The following is a 25,194-nucleotide window of genomic DNA, read 5'->3' on the forward strand; positions in this document are numbered from 1 at the left end:
CACACACACAAATACACACACACACACACACAAATACACACACACACACACACACACACACACACACACACACACACACACACACACACACAAACACACACACACACACAAATACACACACACACACACACACACACAAATACACACACACACACACACACAAATACACACACACACACACACACACACACAAATACACACACACACACACACAAATACACACACACACACAAATACACACACACACACACACACAAATACACACACACACACACACACAAATACACACACACACACAAATACACACACACACACACAAATACACACACACACACACACAAATACACACACACACACACACAAATACACACACACACACACACACACAAATACACACACACACACACACACAAATACACACACACACACACAAATACACACACACACACACACACACACACACACACACACACACACACACACACACACACACACACACACACACACACACACACACACACACACACACACACACACACACACACACACAAATACACACACACACAAATACACACACACACACAAATACACACACACACACAAATACACACACACACACAAATACACACACACACACAAATACACACACACACACAAATACACACACACACACAAATACACACACACACACAAATACACACACACACACAAATACACACACACACACAAATACACACACACACACAAATACACACACACACACAAATACACACACACACACAAATACACACACACACAAATACATATACATATATACAGACCTACAAGATAGCTGATGCCCAGTTCAATGGGTTATTACACAACTGGAAAAAAAAGAAAATATATATTTTAGACTTTAGCTCCCCAATCATGTTATGGGAATCATCCTATTGAACTTAGGACCTAGGACCTATTTCTAGGCTTTAGGATTTTCTAGGATATATACCCGTCTGTAATATATCTCTCCAAAAATACTCATGCTTCAGCAGTTATGTAATAACCGTGTTTTAATATATTTTCAAGATTTATCTCATGTTTTCTTCTTACAGCAGGTGTGGAATTAAAATGCAAAGATATGATAATGTGTTTTATTTCAAGTATCATTCTTTGCTGTTCAACATAAATTTTTACAAGTGGTGGAACGCATTGGAATGTCTTTGTCCCTTTCTCTTTTTTCCTAATATGCACAAATATTGTCTTCCTTCATCAATAAACTTATAAATTAACACTCAATATCAAAGTTTCTATTGGTACTTTCAGATTGCCTTTACTAGCACAGACTGAGAACAAGTTAGCCATGAACCTAATTTCTTTATCCATATAAAGACATTTGACCCTACACTTAGTTCCAAATTGTAGGTGCAAATTTCTTTCTATGACATGACAAGTAAATTGTAAGTATGGAAATACTGAGTATTTAATAAACTCTATACTAAGTGATGGGTGCCTGTAGATCTAGAATGCTTGCAAATTACAGCTTTAAAAGTGATTGGATAATAAACGATAAAGCCACATACATACAGGAGCTATCTGTGTGAAGCTTATATTTGTTCTTTTACAAGCATTTACACATGAACAATACTGCAGCCAAGTCTGCAAAACATCTGCTGAATGATGAAAATTACCAGAAAAAATCCTAAAGTAAACCTTCAAACATTCAAGTACTGGAGTGAGACAAACCCACAATCACATCCGTGAATGTAGCACCTCTGGAATATTTAAAGTTAGTTCTATAAATAAAAAATACAGCCTAATTTTCCAGCAAATTAAATGATACATGTAGCAAAAGGAAAATTCTTATACAACATAATCCAATGGATTGCACCTTGTGATTGTCACTCCCATCTATGGTTTAAGGAAGACAAGTGAGAAAAGAATGAATGAAGGTTTTATATACAGTATATGTATGTGTGTATGTGCATATGTATGTATGTGCGTATGTATGTATGTATGTGCGTATGTATGTATGTATGTGCGTATGTATGTATGTATGTGCGTATGTATGTATGTATGTGCGTATGTATGTATGTATGTGCGTATGTATGTATGTGCGTATGTATGTATGTGCGTATGTATGTATGTGCGTATGTATGTATGTGCGTATGTATGTATGTGTTTTTGTATACTTATGCATATACATATATGCAACTGTATCTGTTTGTGTGTGAATGTGTGTAAATATGCATCCACACGCACATGCACACAGGCACACACCCAGGCACACACACACACACACACACACACATGTACGCACACGCACACACAGTATTTAGGAGAAAGGATAATGGACTACTAGTATAATAATTTTTTAAAATAATTAATAAAATGAACTGTTATCTGGTATATATATATACAAAATGTAAGTACATAAAAAAGTGAAAACTAAGTAAATAAATATATTTGTTTTGGTTTCATTAACCATCAGTCTCATGTGAGGTTGAAGGTTGAAGGAAAACATCACAGATTTACACTGATTGTGCCTATAAATACTTGTGAAGCATGTCCTATTGCTACAGTTTGGTCTTTGTCACATTAATATGCAAATTTAGAGAAAGAGTCCAGGTTCAAACCAACCACTATTTCTACAATTCGATGGCATTAATATGAATCCCCAAGAGTTGTGTCAACGTTCCTGACTTGCATCTAATATTTATATTACAATAAGAAATGAACGCTCACACTGTCAGATGTAATTAAGTTGCACCATTTTCCACTAATGTCTTGGCCCAAGCCATCCTGAGTCCTGTGACTAGCCAAGACCTGCTGGCCTGCTGGAAGGGGACCTATCTGGGAAACATTACCACTGACTCATTGGTAGGGATGGAGTCCAAGGCTTTAATTCATACATTGGCATTCCTGGATACCCTTCTAAGATGATTTGATTTTAAATCCACTTGTCAAAAATACCCAACATGTATGGGGGAAAGTGGCTAGTACATACTTGATTACTAAACACTTCCTACCAAAAGATAGAAATGATAATGTCCCATGTTATCATACTTAATTCACAGAATTACCTCATAAATATGAAAGTATAAAGACATCCATAAATGCACACTTAATTGACATGGTCCACGGGATTATATGGATGAACTAGTCTTTAAGGTCGCCAAATATCCTACAGAATACATGGCAACTGTAGTAATTTAGTGTCCTATAGCCAGGACTAGTTGTGATGTCTTAAATTAAAATGATTTCAAATACAATTCAATGACTACTGGTTTCATTATATGACTCTCCTTCCCTAACTTTATGTACATTAATAAAAAGTGGGTTTCTTATATCTAAGTTATGGTTTAAAGCTGTCCACTCCATCAGTAGCATATCACTAGCAATCAGGCTTTTATCTAATCCTGATCCCAACAAAGAAGTCAGAGTAATCACTAGCATGCTTCTCTCTCCTCGTGAGTCGCAGAACCATTCTGATATGCATCGTCACAGTTTCTCACTTCTGGCAACTGCTCAAGGAAAGCATCAGCAAGCGTCTGGGACTTTTTTCTGCCCACAGTCTCCCTAGTTGGAGAGGGAGTCGATCTGTCACTTGTTACGGAAGGTATTCTCACTCTGCCTTCTTCGCATAGGTAATCAATGTGTCCATTTTCTTCCCTTGTAACTGAGTCTCTCTTTGGCAATGACTCTACCTCATCCAAGTTTAATCTCAGATCTTCTGTGTCTTCAGCATCTGACTCAGGACCGCTTACAATGTCCAGTCTTTGCATGCTTACAGTGCGTGTGAGACGGCGGTTGATAGCGGTCAGTCGGGCAATCTGCATTAAAGAAACACTTTAGTATCCAATCACATTTTTATGAGATTCATGTAATTTATAATAAAACCAGTTTATACACAAATGCTATACACTGACATTTACAGAAATACTGATAATTGTATTTTGTCCACCATATATCTGTTTGCAAGTAATCCCATTAATTTAAAGGTACATTAAGAAAATATAGACCCACAAATCAAATCTAAATTTACCAAATTGCAAACTATAACTAATAAACATACAAATGCATTTTACTCTCCTACACAATTAGTTTCAAATGAGCAAACAGTATTTATAATCATGCTGTTGTATACTTCCTCAACATTAAATTCCATTACCTATTCAAAGTTAAATCAATGAATCATAGCATTTTCTTTTTGTAAAATCAAAGCTCCATACATGTGATGATAGCCTAACTTGAAAAACAAAATAACAATAATCAGAAATTGTATACCAATGCACAGTAGTAATTACAAATGATTTGCCTCCTACTGCAAAAGAGAAGTTGCCACATAAAATCAATAAGATTTTATGATATTGCTGGTTTCTACACGTTCTTCAAAAATTATAGTAAAAAAAAATACATATACACTAATTAAAAGAAAGAAAACACTGAAGACAGCTACATGATTTAAACACAGTAACACTAGTATTACTATGATATGATGAAAATCTAAACATGTTAGTCCTAATTAAAGTACAATTCTTACATTTATGACATTAAGATATAATGCTTGCAAAAGGGAATCTGCCACTGTAAATTGCTGCATAAGATGGCAATCCTATGGACAGTGGGGGGGAAAAAGAAAACAAAAAAATTAATGCTAGAAATTTTCTAGCAATTCTACAATTGTTTTCTCGTAATTAATCGTGCACTTGAATGAGTATGCGTGCAAAGCCCAGGAGATGGTTTTGTAATCTCTAATGAGGGTTTTTTTATTTTTTATATATATACCTCCAAACTAAGTTCATAAAACTCACTGTTGCAAACCAATGAGAGAAGATAAATGATAAAATGAGACAAGTATGATGCATAAATTAAATAGGTGTTTAATTTTGCATTAAATTATTAAAATCATTGTAAAAGTGTTATTTCCCAGATGTCCCAAATAAAGTGACACCAAGGCAATGGATGTTTAAGGTAGAAGTTTATTTATCATCGTTTTAGGTATATTTAATTCATCTTTTAGGGAGCATTTTCTAGATGACATGCACTACTGTGGCAACATTTTGTTTAGAATATACATTAATACTGGATAACCAGTCTATACAATTAGAAATGCTATGTACAAACAGATAAAATGCATCACTTAAATAAAAAATTGAGATATCATCTCTCCTTTTCTAAAGGAATATGTAATCACCAGAAAACACACAAAAGAAATATATTATACAAGGAATAACTTTTAAAAAATTACATATCAAGAAAAATCTGTAAAGAATTGTATTTATCCAGGCAGAAAATGACTGACATGCTTATTGAACACCAAGATGGTGTTTCTACATTTAGTGGTGTTGTGTTCATGCAAACTTTATAATGCCGAAGCACTTACGCTGTCCTTACTTCTCTGTCGGCTGAGGGTGCAAGTGTGTTAAAAAAACACATTTTAGAGTGATGAGATGAGAGACTAGAACCTAATTAGTACAGTGTATTACAAGAATAATTCACTAGTTGAGTCTATACTTAAAAATAACAACAGTGTAGTTTTCCATTAGCCAATGCTTATAATGTTATTTTATATTCATAATGCTTACACAGGAATTTTTCAAAGAATTTTCTCTCTATTCTTGAGTTTGTTTGGACAATATCAATAATTTATAAATATAATGATGGATTACATAAAAAAAAAGGTATATTTAAATCCTTACATATTTGAAAATAAAAAAAAAAAACACAAAAATTTAGAAATCTTCTCCAGCTCATAAACTTTAGGGTTCTGGAACTATCTTCAAAAATGTGTCTGTAATCCTTGACGAAAGGTGTTGGGGACACAACATTGACTCTTTTGATGTTTGACGTTGAATCACCATCCTGGTAAACTATCTAACCACAATAACACAAAGGATGGGAATGGCAGGCAAAAGCACATGAAGAAATTGTAATTTCAGCTGAACTTGGGATGGTATCAGAGACAATAAAGCAAAGCTTAGTGCATGGCATCTATTACTATAAAATGTGAAACTGGGAAGTTTAATATCCTGTGCTTTTATCTTTTCATATAGTAATGATTAAGAAAATCATTTAAGGGAAGGATTAACCACTGATATAACAAAATTACACCTAATCAAAGCAAATGAAATTAATACTACCACTTATACCATAGAGAGAAAAATCCAAACATAATTTTTTCTTTTCATTATTCCCTTATTCTTAAACAAATTAAGCATCAAAATGGAGAGAGAGTTTAGATGTATTTAGGAAAATCACTCAGGAATTTGTAGAAGGGCTCAGGGGTTTAACTGCAATGTGGTGCAGCAGAATGATATTTGGGTCACTGAGTGGCTGTAAAGAGATTGGTGTGATATTCATGGGAGAACACACACCTGTGTGGAGAAGCACTGGTGAAAGTGGCAAGTCAAGCCTGTGTTAGTGAGGACGGTATCATAGCTGCAATAAGCATGGAGATGTGAGACAGGTAACTGAAGGTGAGAACTGTAGCTGGTTCTTGTATTTCACTTTTTTTCTTTCTTTCTCTTTTATTACTTTTTTCACAGTCCATCAAGTCAAAGGCATTTGTCATATACATACCTTGTTATAGACAATATTAGATCAACACAAGAACCTGTGTCATCGTATATAATTACTGTGCAGTGCAGTGTTTTTAAACACTAAGTTTTGTGATTTTTTTCTGTGAATGATCAATTCATGAGACATGAGACTCCTAACAATCCTGTAACTCAGTGAAAATTCTACATGCAACACCATGAGTGGTAAAAAATCATGACACTTAAATTTGTGGTAATATATAATTTCCAAAAAAGAAAAGAACTGCATATTATTTTTGGCTGGTTATGACAAGATAACCATTGGTGTTGCTGCTGAATTTGCATCCGAGTTTTAGTTAATAAATAATAACCACTTGTCCCCTACCTCTGATTTGAGTTCAGCAACTTTGTCCTGAAGGCGGGGTACTTGGTCACTCTCGCTCCCACTTACCCGCGAGACTTCACCTTCTGTTACCAGCTCTTGGTTCTGTTGAAGGCATCAACACATATTATTGGGCATGCAAAAAATGGAATTTTCTGCACCCTTAAGTTATAAAGGAATATTTCAATAATTCTTAAAGGACAGATATTCTCCATTATCTCTTCAGTAAATTGTCACCATTATTTTCTCAATAACTTAATGTAAATCTGTAACAGGATACAGACAATAAATCTTTCAAAAATAAAAAGACTTGCCTTATACTCCAATGAGGAAATTTTCTGAGTAAGTTCCGCTAAGCTTTGAGACTTCTCAGCTTCACGAATTCTTGCCAGCATCTTCTCCTCCTTCATCTGAAATATCACAGAGATCCTGAAATCACCTCCCCACCAAATACATCACATACTAATGCCAATTTCAATCTAATGCCAATTTCAAATGTTTGCCAAAGATACATAAATATGGACTATTTAACACTCACCTGGCTCTCAAGGTCAGTATACTTTCTCTTATGCTCTCCAAGCTGTGACTGCATGGTACGGATGGTAGCCTCAGCAGTGTCAAGAGACTCTTGTAATCGCTTGTTCTCTTCCTCCTGACGCTTCATTTGGTTTGTGGACACCTGAACAGCTGTTTCAAGCTCCATAACCTAAAAGAGGTGGTTAGAAGAGTTATTCATAAATACATGTTTGCTTATATGCAATAGCTGTGTGCATGTATGAGTGTGTGTATTACTTCTGACAAATCATACACAAGGTTTAAAAGGAAGCCATGAATATTTCTGATTTTTCTTAACAGATTTATCCAACCTTTAGTCTAGCCTCCTTCAGCTCAGCTACAGCAGCAGTCTCATGCAGCTTAGTTGTCATGAGTTCTTCCTCAAGCTTTGCAGCTTCATTGGACCGGTCCCAGAAGAGACCACCCAATTTCTTGCTTGGTGTGCTTGTAGCATCAGCCTTGGCAGCTTCACTCTTATCGCCATGTTGATCCTAAGTCATGAATTATAGATTGATTAATACTGAAGTACTGAAGAAACTAGCATATTCCCATATCTTTATGACCTAGTTCTTTCACTCTCACATCAATGTAAATATCACATAATGATGTTCAGATATAATAAAACAAGTCTTCACAGTACCTGCACATGCTTTGTCCACAGCTGTGTGAGTTCCTGAACTCTGTGTCTCAAATCCTTAAGGGCAAGATTGGCTTCAGCCTCCCTTAATCGCACAGCAATCAGCTCCTCCTGCAAGTGGGCCACTGAGTGGTCAGGAGTGGCTTCCCTCAGCTTCTTCTGTTCCTCCTCCAGCTCTTGGATTCTGGCTCGAAGGTCGCGAATGGTTGCCTCTGCCTCAGCTGTCTTTAGTCTCACCTGCACACAATCAAAGGATCTTTGATATTTAACCAACAATTGAGTTTATGAACAACAACAACCAATGAAGGGATACCTCCATACTATCTGAGATATACAAGAGATACAACAGTTTTCTCACCTGCACAAGCTCTTCCTGCAAACACTTAACAAGTTCTTCTTTCTGAGTAAGTTCTTCCTCCTTTATCATAAGTTCTGCCATTGATGATTCATGAGAAGAATAATTCTGAAACAAAAAGAAATCACAGTGTTCAAACATGCATAACAAGTATAAATCAATTGCCTCCTGACAGTTTAACATTTACATTACTCATGCACCATAAATGCTACATAATTGGGTTTCAATTGACATGGCTATGTAATTACTTGTTGTAAATCTATTCTAAGTGTTCAAGGTTTTGATGTATACCAGGTCAATAAGAAAACTTTCAAAACACTTATTCCACATCACCTCCATTACTTGTCTTTTTTTTTTTTCAAAGAACAAAGTTAGTCAAAAGATGACCTTATCATCAACAAAAATCTTTCTTTCCCAATTCAAGTGTAATTAAAAAATGGAACAAAATCATAGGTGGCCCCCTAAAAACTAAATGTATAGTGGAAAGAACTGATCATCTCAAAAGACTTTTGCCCTCTAAAACAATGTAGATAAGGTGACGAGCAGAAAAAAAATATATGTCATACCTCCTCTATCATTCCTGTGAGCTTTCTGATCTTGTCCCGAGCATCTCTTAAGTGTTCCATGGTCTCTCCATCATGCTGTCTTAGAGCTGCTAGTTCACGCTAGAAAGGAAAAGAACATGAATTACTCAAAGAAAGAAAAGACAATATACAATATCTATTGACTAAAAAAAGTATGCAAAGTCTAAAGACATCATATTCCATATTACCTTAATGGTAAAGTTGAATTTCTCAAGGAAAGAAAATTCACTGCCAGAAATATACAAGCTGCAATATCTATAGACTTAAAAGTGTATATAAAACCTGAAGACCTCATATTCCATATTACCTTAATGGCAAAGTTGTGTTCTGCTTCTTCTGCACGGGAAACTTGGCCTTGAATCAGTCTGTCTGCTAGAGCTGATGATTCAGCCTCCAGGCAGTCTATTCTTTGCCTGAGAAGTCTGTTCTCTGTTCTTAATCTCTGTAATGGTAAACCATATTTTTAAAAAAGGTCTATGATGAAAAAAGACAACACACCTTGATATTTACATTTTACTGACTCGGTTTTATTAACCCAATGCCGCCGCACATAGATGGCTCTGCTAGTGCTTAGCCACAAAGGAGTCAATTAGTAGACCTTGTGACCTTACATGATTTGAATTGGCAGGAAAAATGTACATTTTACTAGTGCTATTAACATCGATGGTGTTATTTTCATTATAAACATTAGTAACACCAAAATAAGATAAAGTAAAATGTTTTTGTAAATCAAAGAAAAGGGTAAACGGGCGAAACAGGCAGTACTCGTAATTGGCTCATTGGTGACTTAGTCCAAGTGTAGCCATCTATGCATAAAAACAATCAAACAAGTACCCACAGTGGGCATAGCACGTACGTACAAGTCATGCCCATTGGCATTGGGCTAAGAGCTGCCTTGTCTGTGAAAACCTAAAATGCTTTCTTAAATAAAATACTTTTATCTTACCTTTAATTCTACTAACTCTTCTTGCTCTTTGGTTTTCATAGCTGTATATTCTTTCTCCATCTTCTTCATCTTCTTAGGATTATAACGTAGGGAATAAGCTAGTGAAAAGTAGGTTTCTGGATCAGCCTCAAATTTGGCAGGTAGGTCTCGTTGGAAATACTGAAATGTACACAAGAAGTAACTAAATTAAACAAAATGAAACTGAGAAGACATAAGAGCAGTTCTCACAGAACTCTCCAAAAGATTGAAGACGAGATAAATGTGTGTTAAGTCAGAGCTGATTTTTCCTTACCTTGAGCATGCCCTCCATATCCATACAGAACAGGTCCTCCTTGCCTAAAGTTAAGCAAGCTAAGGCTATCCTGAATATAACTTCAATGCCATCTACTAGGAAACTGTCCATTACACGGCAAGCCAGTGGCTGAGGGAGTGTTGTTGAAAACAGTGTCAAGAACCAAGATGAGGCATACCTGAAAAACAAAGACATTTCATCAGATCTATGTACATAGCAAATGTTCAAAGGTAGCATACACCCAATTAAGGCCTAGGAAACTGCATTTTTACTTCCTTAAAATATCAATCCTGCATGCAAATTATCATAAAAAATGAAACGAGATGAAAAATTCAATACACTTACATAGATGTGTGGAAGCTCTGAGAGGTGAAGTGAGCATGAAGATCTGGCAGATGTTCTTGTATGAGGCACTCCAGCTGGTACATGCACAGGCCTAACTCCGCCATTGAGGGCTTAAACATTTCACGCATCCTGTAGTCCTGCATAAGCTTCACAAGAACAGCAAATGCTTCCTCTTCCGGCATCTGGAAATAATCATCCCAAAATTAGAATTTTTACATTAAGGACTAACACAGCCTTGACATTATGATAATAAATAAGCTGGGATATGGTTATGCCTTCATTTCCTTCCCAGATTTCACTGACCTTTTATTCTAAACCACTTAATATTTCACTTCTTGTAATACACGTTATCCAAAGGGGAAAATGACTAATAATTAGTACACAAAATATAAGAATATCTAAAGCACCACTTTAATGCACCACCAAACTAACCTGCATAAGTAAAAGCCCTACAATGAAGGCTGATCCCTGGCAGTAGCCGACTTCCCGGTCATGTAGAGAATACGCCTTCATGACGTTAAACAGACTCTCCTGGCCTAAGCCGTCCTTTTCTTTGAAGAAGTCATGCTCTGGGTACGTCCGAGCAATATCTCGCCTGATTACCTATGATGAACAGAATATATTAAACACATCTGTCTCTAAATCAAATTTCTAAAAATGTTAGAACTTCATGGCAATAGGACACTCTCTATCACAAAGACAGGCAATTCAAGAATTTTACAAACCTTCTCGCAAGCAGATGTAGTTCTAAGATATTCTGCATATTTGCCCTTTTCTGGCGAGTTATGTGCCGAGCAGAGGAGCTGCCATGTTATTCCTCGGAAATGGTGAGGGATGCCCTTGCGGACCAGCTCCTAAAAAAAAAAAAAAAAAAAGGTTACTTCAACAAAATATCAACAGCATAAACACTATACATATGCATGTTGATAACAAAGCCCTTAGAAAACAATGAACCACTACACATATATTTTCCTCTTTCACTTCCAAGACCTCTAACACACATCAAGCAAACCACACACGTCCCCTTGAAAGCAAGGCGACGCCAACCTACGACTGCAACCCACCTTGAGCTGCAGACTCTTCTTCTTCTGCCATGTCTCCCAGTCGTTGACCAGCCGACCCCACTGCCCCCAGAGGTCCTCTTCTGGGTCTTGCGATGCCGTCCCGCCAGTGGAACCCCCGCCAGTGGAACCCCCACCAGAGGATCCCCCCGAACCCCCAGAAGCCACCGAAATCTGCAATCACATCAGCTCATTACAGATAAATATAAACAGTTGATATCAAATCATTTTTCATGTCCATACCTCTGGTGTGTGTATGTGTATGTGTATGTGTGTGTGTGTGTGAGAGTGAGTGTGAGAGTAAGAATAAGAATGAGAATGAGAATGAGAGTGAGTGAGAGAATGAAAGTGAGTGTGAGTGAGTGTGAGAATGAGAGTGAGAGTGAGTGTGAGTGTGTGTGTGAGAGTGAGTGAGAGTGAGTGAGAGTGAGCATGAGAGTGAGAGTGAGTGTGAGAGTGAGAGTGAGTGTGAGGGTGAGAGTGAGTGTGAAAATGAGAATGAGAATGAGAGTGAGAGTGAGAGTGAGTGTGAGAGTGAGAGTGAGAATGAGAGTGAGAGTGAAAGTGAGTGTGAGAGTGAGAGTGAGTGTGAGAGTGAGTGTAAGAGTAAGAGTGAGAGTGAGTGTAAGAGTAAGAGTAAGAGTTAGAGTGAGAGTAAGAGAGAGAGAGAGTAAGAGAGAGAGAGAGTAAGAGAGAGAGTGTAAGAGAGAGAGAGAGTAAGAGAGAGAGAGAGAGAGAGTAAGAGAGAGAGAGAGTAAGAGAGAGAGAGAGAGAGAGAGTAAGAGAGAGAGAGAGAGAGAGTAAGAGAGAGAGAGAGAGAGAGAGAGAGTGAGTAAGAGAGAGAGAGAGTAAGAGAGAGAGAGAGTAAGAGAGAGAGAGAGAGAGTAAGAGAGAGAGAGAGAGAGAGAGTAAGAGTATGTGTGAATGTGTGTGTTCGTGTGCAAGTGTGTGTTCATGTGCATGTGCATGTGCGTGTGCGTGTGCGTGTGCGTGTGTGTTCATGTGCGTGTGCGTGTGCATGTGCGTGTGTGCGTTTAATTGTCATGTTAAGTGTCATTTTAAGTTTCTATATATGACTTACGTTTTCTAACACATCATAGTATATAAAGACTGACAACAAAGGGGCAGATGGAAAATACGGAAATGGTATACCTAAGTCTTTCGACCAAATGAAAGACAAATCACCGATAAAACTGAGAAATAAAAATAAGCATGGCTAGGGCAAGGTGAAACTGACATGCGAGAGATGGGCTAGAGGTGAGAGAGGGAGGAGGCAGTCGAAGGAATACGAGAAAATGCCATGAGAAATGAAGAACAGAAACGGAACGAGGATAGAATTTGCGGCCGACAAATACGAAAGGAACATACATAATAAGTCACATGGATAGAGAGGGGAGGGAGGGAGGAAAGGCGACAGAGACGAAACGAAGGAGAAAAGGAGGGAGGGAAGGAGCGAAGGAGAAAAGGAGGGAGGGAAGGAACGAAGGAGAAAAGGAGGGAGGGAAGGAGGGAAGGAGCGAAGGAGAAAAGGAGGGAGGGAAGGAACGAAGGAGAAAAGGAGGGAGGGAAGGAACGAAGGAGAAAAGGAGGGAGGGAAGGAACGAAGGAGAAAAGGAGGGAGGGAAGGAGGGAAGGAGCGAAGGAGAAAAGGAGGGAGGGAAGGAGGGAAGGAGCGAAGGAGAAAAGTAGGGAGGGAAGGAACGAAGGAGAAAAGGAGGGAGGGAAGGAGGGAAGGAGCGAAGGAGAAAAGTAGGGAGGGAAGGAACGAAGGAGAAAAGGAGGGAGGGAAGGAACGAAGGAGAAAAGGAGGGAGGGAAGGAGGGAAGGAGCGAAGGAGAAAAGTAGGGAGGGAAGGAACGAAGGAGAAAAGGAGGGAGGGAAGGAACGAAGGAGAAAAGGAGGGAGGGAAGGAACGAAGGAGAAAAGGAGGGAGGGAAGGAGCGAAGGAGAAAAGGAGGGAGGGAAGGAACGAAGGAGAAAAGGAGGGAGGGAAGGAGGGAAGGAGCGAAGGAGAAAAGTAGGGAGGGAAGGAACGAAGGAGAAAAGGAGGGAGGGAAGGAACGAAGGAGAAAAGGAGGGAGGGAAGGAACGAAGGAGAAAAGGAGGGAGGGAAGGAGGGAAGGAGCGAAGGAGAAAAGTAGGGAGGGAAGGAACGAAGGAGAAAAGGAGGGAGGGAAGGAGGGAAGGAGCGAAGGAGAAAAGTAGGGAGGGAAGGAACGAAGGAGAAAAGGAGGGAGGGAAGGAACGAAGGAGAAAAGGAGGGAGGGAAGGAGGGAAGGAGCGAAGGAGAAAAGTAGGGAGGGAAGGAACGAAGGAGAAAAGGAGGGAGGGAAGGAACGAAGGAGAAAAGGAGGGAGGGAAGGAACGAAGGAGAAAAGGAGGGAGGGAAGGAACGAAGGAGAAAAGGAGGGAGGGAAGGAACGAAGGAGAAAAGGAGGGAGGGAAGGAACGAAGGAGAAAAGGAGGGAGGGAAGGAACGAAGGAGAAAAGGAGGGAGGGAAGGAACGAAGGAGAAAAGGAGGGAGGGAAGGAACGTAGGAGAAGAGGATGAAGGAAAGGAACGAAGGAGAAAAGAAGGGAGGGAAGGAACGAAGGAGAAGAGGAGGAAGGGAAGGAACGAAGGAGAAAAGGAGGGAGGGAAGGAGCGAAGGAGAAAAGGAGGGAGGGAAGGAGCGAAGGAGAAAAAGGAGGGAGGGAAGGAGGGAAGGAGGGAAGGAGGGAAGGAGGGAAGGAGGGAAGGAGCGAAGGAGAAAAGGAGGGAGGGAAGGAACGAAGGAGAAAAGGAGGGAGGGAAGGAACGAAGGAGAAAAGGAGGGAGGGAAGGAGCGAAGGAGAAAAGGAGGGAGGGAAGGAGCGAAGGAGAAAAAGGAGGGAGGGAAGGAGGGAAGGAGGGAAGGAGGGAAGGAGGGAAGGAGGGAAGGAGCGAAGGAGAAAAGGAGGGAGGGAAGGAACGAAGGAGAAAAGGAGGGAGGGAAGGAACGAAGGAGAAAAGGAGGGAGGGAAGGAGGGAAGGAGCGAAGGAGAAAAGTAGGGAGGGAAGGAACGAAGGAGAAAAGGAGGGAGGGAAGGAACGAAGGAGAAAAGGAGGGAGGGAAGGAACGAAGGAGAAAATGAGGGAGGGAAGGAACGAAGGAGAAAAGGAGGGAGGGAAGGAACGTAGGAGAAGAGGATGAAGGGAAGGAACGAAGGAGAAAAGAAGGGAGGGAAGGAACGAAGGAGAAGAGGATGAAGGGAAGGAACGAAGGAGAAAAGGAGGGAGGGAAGGCACGAAGCAGATTTTTTCTTTCATCAATGTATTTCACTCAGAGTGCGACAAGCAGAAGGGAAGGAGGGAAAGGAGGCCGGTGGGAGGGGCTCGTGGAAAGAGGACGGGCGAGTCCGACGTGAGACGCACCTGAGACGTGTCTGAGGACTTGCGGGAGTGGCCGGCGCCTGGGGCGGAGCCGACGGACTGCGTCGAGAGGGAATTGAGGGATTTCGAGTCGGACTCGATCAACCTGGAAAGAAAAAAAAGACAAATTAACAATCAATCATAAAATGACACACCTCATACATTCGAAATGAGTAAATTGGTTCCTGGGATCAGTGGCATCAGTGATCTCCAACACTCGTGGGCACTACAATAAAATACAATAAGAAGGAATTTAGTTGACTTTCGTGGATGTTCATGCATTGCCCATTCACAAGAAATGAAACTCGGCAACATTCGGTATCGTAAAGCGAACGACAATAAACTATTCAAGGGAGTTTTTACAGGCACGCTGCCCTCGCATGACTTTACAAGAGGGGATGAAGTTACCATTGATGATGTTATGTCAATTAAGACGACATCAAGATACGAAGCAACACACTGACATTTCTCTCCTACATGACATGTGTTCTTAAAGAGTATTCTATCCCTGAATCCTATCTGCGACTTCAATATTTCCTACAGTATTCACCCTTCATAATTTGTTGCTTGTAAATGGCTGACTGTCATCTACCACCGTCAGCTTAAATCATCGCATGGCATAAAATATTGAAGTGTTAACCCACGGGCAAACAAACATCGCGTTATTAAAAGCATAAAGGATGGGCTACTTATGCATAATTAGCAAGTGCGCATATCTAGCGAAAGAACCCTCAGGTATCTCACTATCAGCCATGAAGTGTCTAGGATGAGAAGTGAGGAGGGGGACGGAGAGGAGGGGACGGAGATAGGAGAGGAGGGGAGGGATACATAGGGTGGGGGAGAGAGAGAAAGGAGGGGAAGGGAGAAAGAGAAGGGAAAGATGAGGACGGAGAGAAGAGGAGATGAGGGGAGGGGAAGGGGGGCAGGGAAAAAGAGAGAAGGAGACTAGAAAGGAAAGGGAAGGGAAAGAAGGGAATAGGAGGAAAAGGAGGATGGAGAGGAGAGGGGGAAAGGAAAAAGTAGGGACAAGGAAGAGGAGGGAACGGGGAAGGGCGAGAGAGGAAGGGAAGGGGCAGGAGGGGGATAACTTCTTCCGCTGCTTGAAGGATATTAATAATTCAAGCGCGGCGTGAGAGCCTCGTGTACGCAGATTATGCTGGAAGCAGTCTCACCATTTCATGAATTTTAATGAGTGCGACCTGAGACTGAGCTCACCTGTACGCAACTACTCCCTTCTGCACACCCCTTCCTCCTCCTCGCCTTCGCCTTCTTGTTTCCTCCCCCTTATCTTTCCTCTCCGTTAATTCCCTCTCCTGTGTCCACTCACAGCAGTCTCTGCTTCCTTCCCGCATTCTTTTCCTCTCTCCCCTTCCTCATCTACTACTACGGTTAATTCGCTCTCAATAACGATCGGGGCTTAACCATCATTTCGAGGTACTGCCGTCAAACCGAGTACGTTTCAGAAGTATTAAAGATGTCGCTCCCTTAGGTCCCGTCCCTTCTCTCTCCTTTTCCCTTCCCCTTTTCCTCCCTCCCTTTCCCTATTCCCTCCCTCCCTTTCCCTATTCCCTCCCTCCCTTCCCCATACCCTCCCTCCCCTCACGTCAAAACAAGGCAAGTTGCCCCCAGGACATAGTGCCGTCAGACGACCGACATCTGATTCCACCTATCAATCAACTTATCTACTATATCAGTTAGCCGCTGTCAACTTATCAGTCAGTTAAACAGTCAATCAGTCCGTCAATCTGCTTGTGCGCGCGTGAATGCTTCATCAAAGTCGGAATTCGATCCCGAGTTAGAGAGAATTGTACAGATGTAACAATTTCCCCCTTGAATTCTGCCACAGGGATATAAGTTAGAAGAGCACGGGAAGGCGGTGGGGGATAGAGAAAGAAATGGGGAGCGGGCGGGGTTGAGAGGGAAAAAGAGGCATATGGGCGTGGTGGGCGACCCAGTCTACCTGTGAAATGGAACGGCGAAGAGCGACACCACCTGGTGAAAAGGTAATTAATCTCCGACGTAAACACTCCACTAGTCACCTCTCCCCCGGCGTATGATAATTACGTCGACGTAAGTACAGTATACGATTAGCATATATGTAAACTCTCTCTCTCTCTCGCTTGAGAGAGAGAGAGAGAGAGAGAGAGAGAGAGAGAGAGAGAGAGAGAGAGAGAGAGAGAGAGAGAGAGAGAGAGAGAGAGAGAGAGAGAGAGAGAGAGAGAGACCGATCTCAGAGACAATCGCGGAGGATGACATCTAGTGTATACTCAGCCTTGAAAGCAAATTAAAACCAATCTTTTACAAATCAAGAAGACATCAAGAGAAAAAGCGCAAGTGCCTGTAATAAACGCGACAACGCAGAGACTTTATACGTACGTTATAAAATAATAAAAGATGCTTCGTCAGCTGCCACTGCCAAAAAGAATGAAATCATTTCACTTAAAGGCAAAGGGAAAGAAATAGAGGAATTTCCGAAAGGGGAGGAAATGCACGGAAGGGGTGGAGGCAGACTGTGCTTCGGAAAAGGGAAGACAGACTGTATGAAAATGTTCCTTGGATGACCTTCATGAAATTTGCAAAACTGTCAAGGCCATTTGGTAAATATCAATGCTGACGCGGAAAACTATAATGAGAGGAGCATGAACAAACAATTAGAAGTATTAACAGCATGAGTGCTTAAAATTCAAACTCTCGCACCAGTTCTTGCCCCATTCGAAGACCTCGACGATGAGGCTCCTGCGTCGCTCGCCGGCGTTTTTGTTGCGGTGGTCCTCCGCTGTCTTGTGCCTTGTCCGATCGTCCTGCTGGGGGATACTAATGGGAGCACTGCTGACGGAGATGCTCCTGCTAGGGAGGGAGTGACCCAAGAGCTCCCCCGACGTCACCACCTGCGACATGGAGCGCTGCACCCGCGGCCGGGACGCGTATCCGCCGAACATCCCGAAGGCGTCGTCATCGTCGCTGGCGTTGGCGTCCATTGTGACGGAAGGACACTCGTCCTGCCTCAGCCCTTCGTCGCGAGGGGCCGCGTCGCGCTACAATTTACTGAGTTCGTGTCGCGTATCGTCTCACATTTACTCCTCTGGCTCATCACTACACCTTTCACGATGGCCTGTGTCGCCTGTTCTCAATTCCGCTTCGGGGAAGTCCCCACAACCTTCACTCCCGCGCGGGACGACGCTCGCGGCCAAGCATCGCGTCTCCTCAAAGCCACCGCTGTCTTGACTCAAGGGCGCCGCAGCCAAGAAGAAACGCACACGCGAGAAATCATGGCGGCTGAGATATCAAAGAGTCATGAATCAGCCAATGGCTGGCCGCCACCCACCCTGCACTGTCACTGTTCCAACTCAGGCGAGTAATTCTTTTGATTCCATGCTCTTATTGGCGGCAAGGAGAGTCTTTTGATTCCTCTGCTAATCACTGTATAGATATACAAAAATAACTATGGATTTCCTTGTGGAAATAAGGTTAACATACACGAATCACTAGTTTTACTACTTCCCCATGAGAGTGCATGGTGATGTGAATGAAATCTTGCAATCAGATTCCTATCTTCGTTCAGAGTAACCTCGCCTGCCAGTTCTCTTACCACCTACGTTTTTTTCCCCCTCCCTTCCCCACTTTCCAAATCCATTCAGCCAAAAGGACACGCGTTTACAAGGGGTTGATAATAACGGGCTTTGCGGTATTCGTCTCCCTTAGTGCTACCCCGCCTATACCTCACGATTATTTATTCTAACCACTGACTGTTTCCTCCTTTTCCTGCCTCCACTGTAACCACCACCTCGCCACCACCCTCTCGTCCACCTTCTCCCCCCAACCAGCCATCCAAACGCCCCCAACCCCACCCTAACTTTCCCTCTCCCTCAAGTGTTATAATTAGGCGCGAAGGTGGAAGGGTCGTTGGTGGACCTGAAGCAGTTCGAGGAGTCCACTAACGTCTGAAGGAGCCCGGATCTTGAAGCCCCGAGTGTCTTGGCTCACCTTACGCATAAACCTGCATTATAATGTACACAAACGGCCGCGGGGCTTAGGTTACTCGCACGAGGGTGGGCCGGAGGCTTAGAGATCTCCCTGCGTACACCCTCTTCTAGCGTTTCACGGCCGGGAAGGAAGACTAACAGACGTTGATCGCGCCGACGACGGACGGGGTAGATTCAGAGCGCCTACGGGAGGGGTTTCCGCGCGGCGATTATTCAGCACTGAGCCCCGCACCGGGAGCGCTCGACCCATCACCTTTATAATAACGCCCCTTAAATCACAAAGACGGATCGCACCGGGTGCATCGCTTGCAATAAAGAGTCCCGCACACGGCGCATTCAAGGCCGGAATGCTGTTTGGGGCAGAGGATAACATATACAAATTATCCGCCGACGAGCAGCGTTCAAGCAAAGGGCGCGACGGTCCCGGCTCTCTCTCTCACCCGTATTCCTTAACTAGCCTCTTTCGTCCTCTCGCCCTCTTTCTATCCATCTTTCCCCCTCTCCCACCATCCCTCCTCCTCCCCTAAGGGCCCCTTGCATAACTTTCATTCTTCACTTAATTAAACGAGTTAGGCTTACACCTATACATTTGCTCTAGCATTCTGCGATCTTGTACAGCAATCCTATCTGAGTTCCCATAAAGAAGCCCGACGTGAGGTAGGTGTTTATGGGTGTGGGAAGAGGGGGGAGAGGGGGAGGAGGGGATGTGGGTCATGCCCAAGCCCTTCCCCCCGCCCACACCCGCAGATGACGTCACGGCCTCTAATGGTGTCTGGTCTAGCGGCAGTAAGGACCTCGAATTCAGAGATGCCGAGCTTACGTGAGGCCGTACGCAAACTCTCACAGCGAGACGTCGGAGATTCCATACGCCACGTAGGGATGGACCTCCGGTTCCCTCCTCATGGCAGTCACTCGACACGGGCATCGTGACATCATCCTCCCTACATCTCGCCTGACGTGACATAGGGTAGGGTGCGGGGGAGAGTGGGAGGAGAACGAGCCCTAGTAACAGATACTAAAAGGCGAATCACAAACGAGCCAAAGAACAAGGGCGCCTCGAAACACATGCTCGTCACCGTCGGTTAGTATTAAGTCGGTCGCTTCTAGAGGGGCTTACGGGACAGAGGGAGTGATGACAGAGAGCGAGGACGAAGAAGGATGGTCTGGCGGAGACAAAGCTTGAGGGTGAGGGAAAGAGAGAGGGAGGGGGGCAGTGGGGTACTGGGACCACTGGGGTCTGCTTCTGCCACTATTCTCTTGTTCTACACAATCGTAAATCAAGGCCTTGTTATTATTACCTCCGTCAAAGGAGAAGGTTATATAAAACCCGACGTTTATTTGTTTATAGATTTCCTATTGGAGTTGTAACCGACCTGTTTTGATATCGCTATCACTTCTTACGAGCGATATCACTGCTATTGCTATGCCCATTTATCGATAAATAAACTAGTATAAACTCAATTGTTATTAATACTTACTATTGCTATCATTTAATAATATTCAAGAGTAGAGTTTTTCTCTTCTATATACACATTCAAATGCACTCATTTATCACATACGTCAAGATGCCACTTTCGCCTCACCTCCCATTCTTACCCTTAACTACAAAATCAGACCAACGTCAACAGGTCATTATTACGAGTCCCACGGGAGATCACAAGAACAACACATGGCTTCTACAGAGACGAGCAGCCCTCATTTCAAGGCAACAACTTGTATAAAAAGATGAACAAATAAAGCGATATCCAAGTTAAGGTGTTCATCCAATCCATCACGTGTTGACATACCGATGTACCAACTCGTCCTCGGGTTTTTACAGATCTCTTAACAGTTACTCATTGCGATAAAAAAAAAAAGGCGTGGGCTGGCTTAGAAATCAACTGATTAAATTTTGGTCGTGAACTGGATCCGCACACAAGTCTATGGTGAAATATTAGAGGATTCATTAAGTCTGATCCCTCATAGAAATGCGAGGAAATTAATTGTAATTTCTAATAATTGTAGCAGTCTTGTGTGTTCTGGAAATAGATTCTGGCCATTGGTTAAGGTTTCCGATCTGAGTACTTTCTAGTTGGAAAAAATATTGGCAACAACGATAATAACAATACACAAAAACGTACATTAATTCCCTTATTTAAAAATTAACGAACCAGATATCATGGCGAAAAGACTTCCACAGGACATGGCGCATCAGTGGGACAAAAACGGCACACATAACCAAGGACTGGCATCCGTCCCTTGTGCCAGACAACAATTAAGTCTGTGGTCATTCCCTTCCCTCAGGAAGCTTTCTTGCTCTGTTAGCAGATGCACAGGAATGTAGTTTGCCGTCTGTGTGTGTGTGTGTGTGTGTGTGTGTGTGTGTGTGTGTGTGTGTGTGTGTGTGTGTGTGTGTGTGTGTGTGTGTGTGTGTGTGTGTGTGTGTGTGTGTGTGTGTGTGTGTGTGTGTGTGTGTTTGTGTTTGTGTTTGTGTTTGTGTTTGTGTTTGTGTTTGTGTTGGCGCGTTAGTGCGTGTGCGTGTTGGCGCGTGTTGGCGCGTGTTAGTGCGTGTGCGTGTGCGTGTGCGTGTGCATGCGTGTGCGTGTGTGTGTGCGTGTGCGTACGCGCATGTAAGTATGTGTAATGCACGATTTATGATGACTGTTCTGAACGCAACGTCCTGAAGGAACTTAACGCGGCGATGAGAGGCAGCGTTCCATCCCTCCCGCTCGCTTCCTCTACAAAGCCGGAGGAAAAATAATATCAGAGAGAAGAAACATGAAGACGACGAGTGCAAAATGAAAGAGAGAAGGAAAAGCGAAGTAGAAGAGAAGAGACCGAGGATGTGAGCGTAGAGCACGGGGCGGGTCAGACTTAGGCCCGTCTATTTCCAATCTTCCTTTTCCACAGATCAAGGAAAAGAAATCCAAATTGCCAAGCTGGCTGATCAAACGCAAAAAAATATATATAAACAACCAACACGCAAAAGCTGCCTAAGTTTACCTCACGAATCGCCAACTTATGAGTCACGGACCATATGGGCAAAACGTATTGCAGTTAAGCAGTCAATTAGACATTCAAGATTCTTAATAAGCCATGCAGGCACCCTTACCCTTCCTCCCCACCCCCTCCCCCCACATGCCATCCGCGGCCATGCAGTCCAGGATCTGCAACCGTTCTTATCGCCATTCCGAAGGGCAAGGGCGACCTCTTATCCCATTCGGCGCTTCGTTCCCCGTCAGGAGGCGCTGCGCAGATACGCTGGTCTTTAGAGGTCGGTAAGTACATCCTAACAGAACTCAAAACGTCGTTGCTCAAGGCCTCAAGGCTCTTCCTCGGATGGGATGCGAAGAGGGAGCTTTGAGTGTACCCTTGTCCCTTCCCACCCTCCCTCCTTCCCTCCTCCCATATGCCCCCCCCCCCCTCCTCTCTTCCCATCTCTAACTCCCTCCATCTTTATCATTTCCCAACCCCCTTTCTCCCTTCCATGGTCTCCCCGCGTAAAGACTAGCACTCTTTACAATCCGTCCTTCATGACACAAGAACAAAACCCGAGCAACAAAATGAAAGAGACCACCACGATCTACGCAACAAAGCAATCCCACAACAAAGACAACAAATACAATGTCAGGAGAAGTGTGATCGAGACTTCGCCGGCGTGACAAAGGAGACACTGCTCCCCCCGCTTTGCAAGCAGCCGCACAATAAGACCCTGTGTGTCAGCTTATGACTGTCTACTGTTGTACTAATAATATGGCATGACATGACATGACAAGGACGTGAAAAATAAGCTGGATGTCGGGTTTACATCACATTCGTAAACTGATTACGAAATGACTTATTTTTGTACTGAACAATACTCTTGCACAAACACACACCGTGACATAACAAGTACGTGATTTATGCCGATTGCATCATATTGATCAACTGATAATAAAAAAAAAGCGTCGGTGGCGGCGATAAAATTGGAGCAGAAACAACAAAGATGAAAATAATGACGATGAAAATGAATGACAATGACAATGATGATGAGTGATGATCGATGATCGATCCCTCTGTATCATCACTATCATCCTCCTCATCCCCATCACGAACCATCACTACTTCCCTCCGAAAAAAAAAACCTACACAAGAGAGATCATTAAAAGAAATCAAGGAATCCTTAAGCGGGCAATTCGAGGCCATTCCTTATCTCCCGAAATCCTTGTAAGGAAGGAAGGCTCTCTAACCGCGGTGTCCTTTCCCCGTCCCAGCGCCCGGCCCCGCCTCGCAAACACGTCTTGGAAAGCGACTTAGAGAATCGTTTTTTTTCGCTGTCTATTTATGATTTGAATGTTTTTTTTTTTTTTTTTTTTTTTTTTTAACAAATAAGAAAATAATACATTCGTTATATGTGTCATTTGTCCTCCTTAAAATTGGCATATATACTTTCGGTGAGCAATTAAGTTGTGTACATCATGATAATGATAATGATAGTGACGGCGATGATAATGATAGATGATAGATGGTGATGGTGATGATAAATGATAGATGGTGATGATGGTAGATGATAGATGATAGATGGTGATGGTGATGGTGATGATGATGATGATGATGATGGTGACGAAAATGGTTATGATGGCGATGACGGTGACGATGATGCTGATGGCGATGATAAACAAACAAAAATATAATATACATACATACATACATACATACATACATACATACATACATACATGCATACATTCACACATAAATAAATAAATATATATATATACACACACATTTGCATCACTTCCATATACTACCTTTCACCCCCCCCCCCACACAGCGGCCAAACTCATCTCCACATTCCCGCCACACATCACACGCGACTAAACTTTATCCATCGAAAGTTTTAAAATGTTTACGAGTTGAGCTCTTCGCGGAGGGCCAACTTATCCGCGGGCGAATTCTGTGTCCCTGGGAAATATTGCAACATCTGGGGCCCAGGATATGTTGAAGCATTAAAAGCGTTAGGTGCGTTATAGCATCATAGGTGCAACATCAGGGGCCTGAGAGACAGTGCAACATCAGGGAAACAATGCAACATCAAAACATCGCCAGGCCCATAGGGATATTAATCATGGACTTACTTCCATGTTAAGCCTACTGTGTTTTCTCCCGCTGATCAATCATCTCAACAAATTGGAGCATCACGGCCTCTTCCTAGACTGGCAGCTATCCTCCCTTCCTTCAGCCCGCTCCAGTCTTCGGGAAACACCACCATAAAACCACCGGGAAGGAGGACTACGCCCGCGCCCACTTTTATCCGGGAGTCGAACGTCTACAATATAAGCAGTCCTTCCTCCCCCGACGTGAAAGGGCCGAAGCCAGCAGCCCCGTTTCCTCTTCAAGCTGTCAGACCAACACCCTTTCCTTGACGACACCGAGTCCCTCTGCGTCCGTGACCTCTTAGTAAACAAACATGAAATGACTTGAGCAGACCCTTCCTCTTCCTTCCCTCATACCCCCCCCCCCCCACTTCCGGATGGCCCAAAGGTCGAGGCAGCGAGAGACGGCGCCCTCAAGAGCCTCAAGGTCAGGGCACTTCTGCCTCGCCTCGCGGAGAAGCTGTAATCCAAGACCGCGGCTCGTTCTTCAGCCTCGTAGCCTTCCCATCATTAAAAAAGTTCACGTGCACAAAACCCTTACTCCTCCCCTCTACACTTCTTGCTTTATGGCGTAAACATCTTTCTCTTCATTGTTACAAAACGGCCTCAAGTCGGTCCTCGAGCTCAAGTATCGGCTGATCCTCGAGACTGCTTTCGTACCTGCTTGTGCCTTCGCCTTCCACTCCCTCGCACTCAGAACTGCGATTCCCGAATCTTCCTTGCGTCGCCCTCGACCCTCGTCCTGCCTGACCCTATCAAAAGCGCTGGTGGTGTCTTCTCATAAACACGGTTAAGATATCAGGGAGATCTTTTTGCCTGGACACTTTTCATCAGTCGGAAGGAACGTCAACTTCTATGTCATAAATCTGTCACGGATTTACAGCGCATGCAACAGCCGCTGCAACCCATCAACCAAAAAAAAAAAAAACTCCAATCCCTTACGATACAAACAGCAGAATGCCCGAAACAATGGAAGCAAACTCTACAGCAGAAAAAAAAGGTTACAGAAATGAACAAAATCCCAGCAATAAAGCAGC

The 25,194-nt window shown here is 42.8% G+C and overlaps 1 protein-coding gene across 9 annotated transcripts in view; it reads right to left on the reverse strand.

Annotated features, from left to right (window-relative positions):
• Window positions 1-2,329: 2,329 nt before the first annotated feature.
• LOC125033480 (ecotropic viral integration site 5 ortholog-like) overlaps window positions 2,330-25,194 on the reverse strand; it is a 328,628-nt gene continuing 305,763 nt past the window's right edge. For 8 of the 9 annotated variants that reach the window (XM_047625029.1, XM_047625028.1, XM_047625026.1 and 5 more), the window contains 16 exons: window positions 15,064-15,166; window positions 11,673-11,843; window positions 11,334-11,462; window positions 11,041-11,211; window positions 10,609-10,790; window positions 10,264-10,441; window positions 9,972-10,130; window positions 9,333-9,467; window positions 9,008-9,106; window positions 8,445-8,549; window positions 8,090-8,323; window positions 7,761-7,940; window positions 7,433-7,600; window positions 7,209-7,304; window positions 6,898-6,999; window positions 2,330-3,806 (listed from right to left, as the gene is read on the reverse strand). In XM_047625029.1, coding sequence (XP_047480985.1) covers window positions 3,423-3,806; window positions 6,898-6,999; window positions 7,209-7,304; window positions 7,433-7,600; window positions 7,761-7,940; window positions 8,090-8,323; window positions 8,445-8,549; window positions 9,008-9,106; window positions 9,333-9,467; window positions 9,972-10,130; window positions 10,264-10,441; window positions 10,609-10,790; window positions 11,041-11,211; window positions 11,334-11,462; window positions 11,673-11,843; window positions 15,064-15,166 — 2,596 coding nt within the window. In that variant the 3' untranslated portion in view covers window positions 2,330-3,422. Of the gene's footprint in view, window positions 3,807-6,897; window positions 7,000-7,208; window positions 7,305-7,432; window positions 7,601-7,760; window positions 7,941-8,089; window positions 8,324-8,444; window positions 8,550-9,007; window positions 9,107-9,332; window positions 9,468-9,971; window positions 10,131-10,263; window positions 10,442-10,608; window positions 10,791-11,040; window positions 11,212-11,333; window positions 11,463-11,672; window positions 11,844-15,063; window positions 15,167-17,757; window positions 18,481-25,194 lie in introns of all 9 variants that reach the window. The other variant, XM_047625030.1, reaches the window with a different exon arrangement.

The sequence above is a fragment of the Penaeus chinensis genome, chromosome 16 (genome assembly GCF_019202785.1).
Source record: "Penaeus chinensis breed Huanghai No. 1 chromosome 16, ASM1920278v2, whole genome shotgun sequence".
Classification (NCBI taxonomy): domain Eukaryota; kingdom Metazoa; phylum Arthropoda; class Malacostraca; order Decapoda; family Penaeidae; genus Penaeus; species Penaeus chinensis.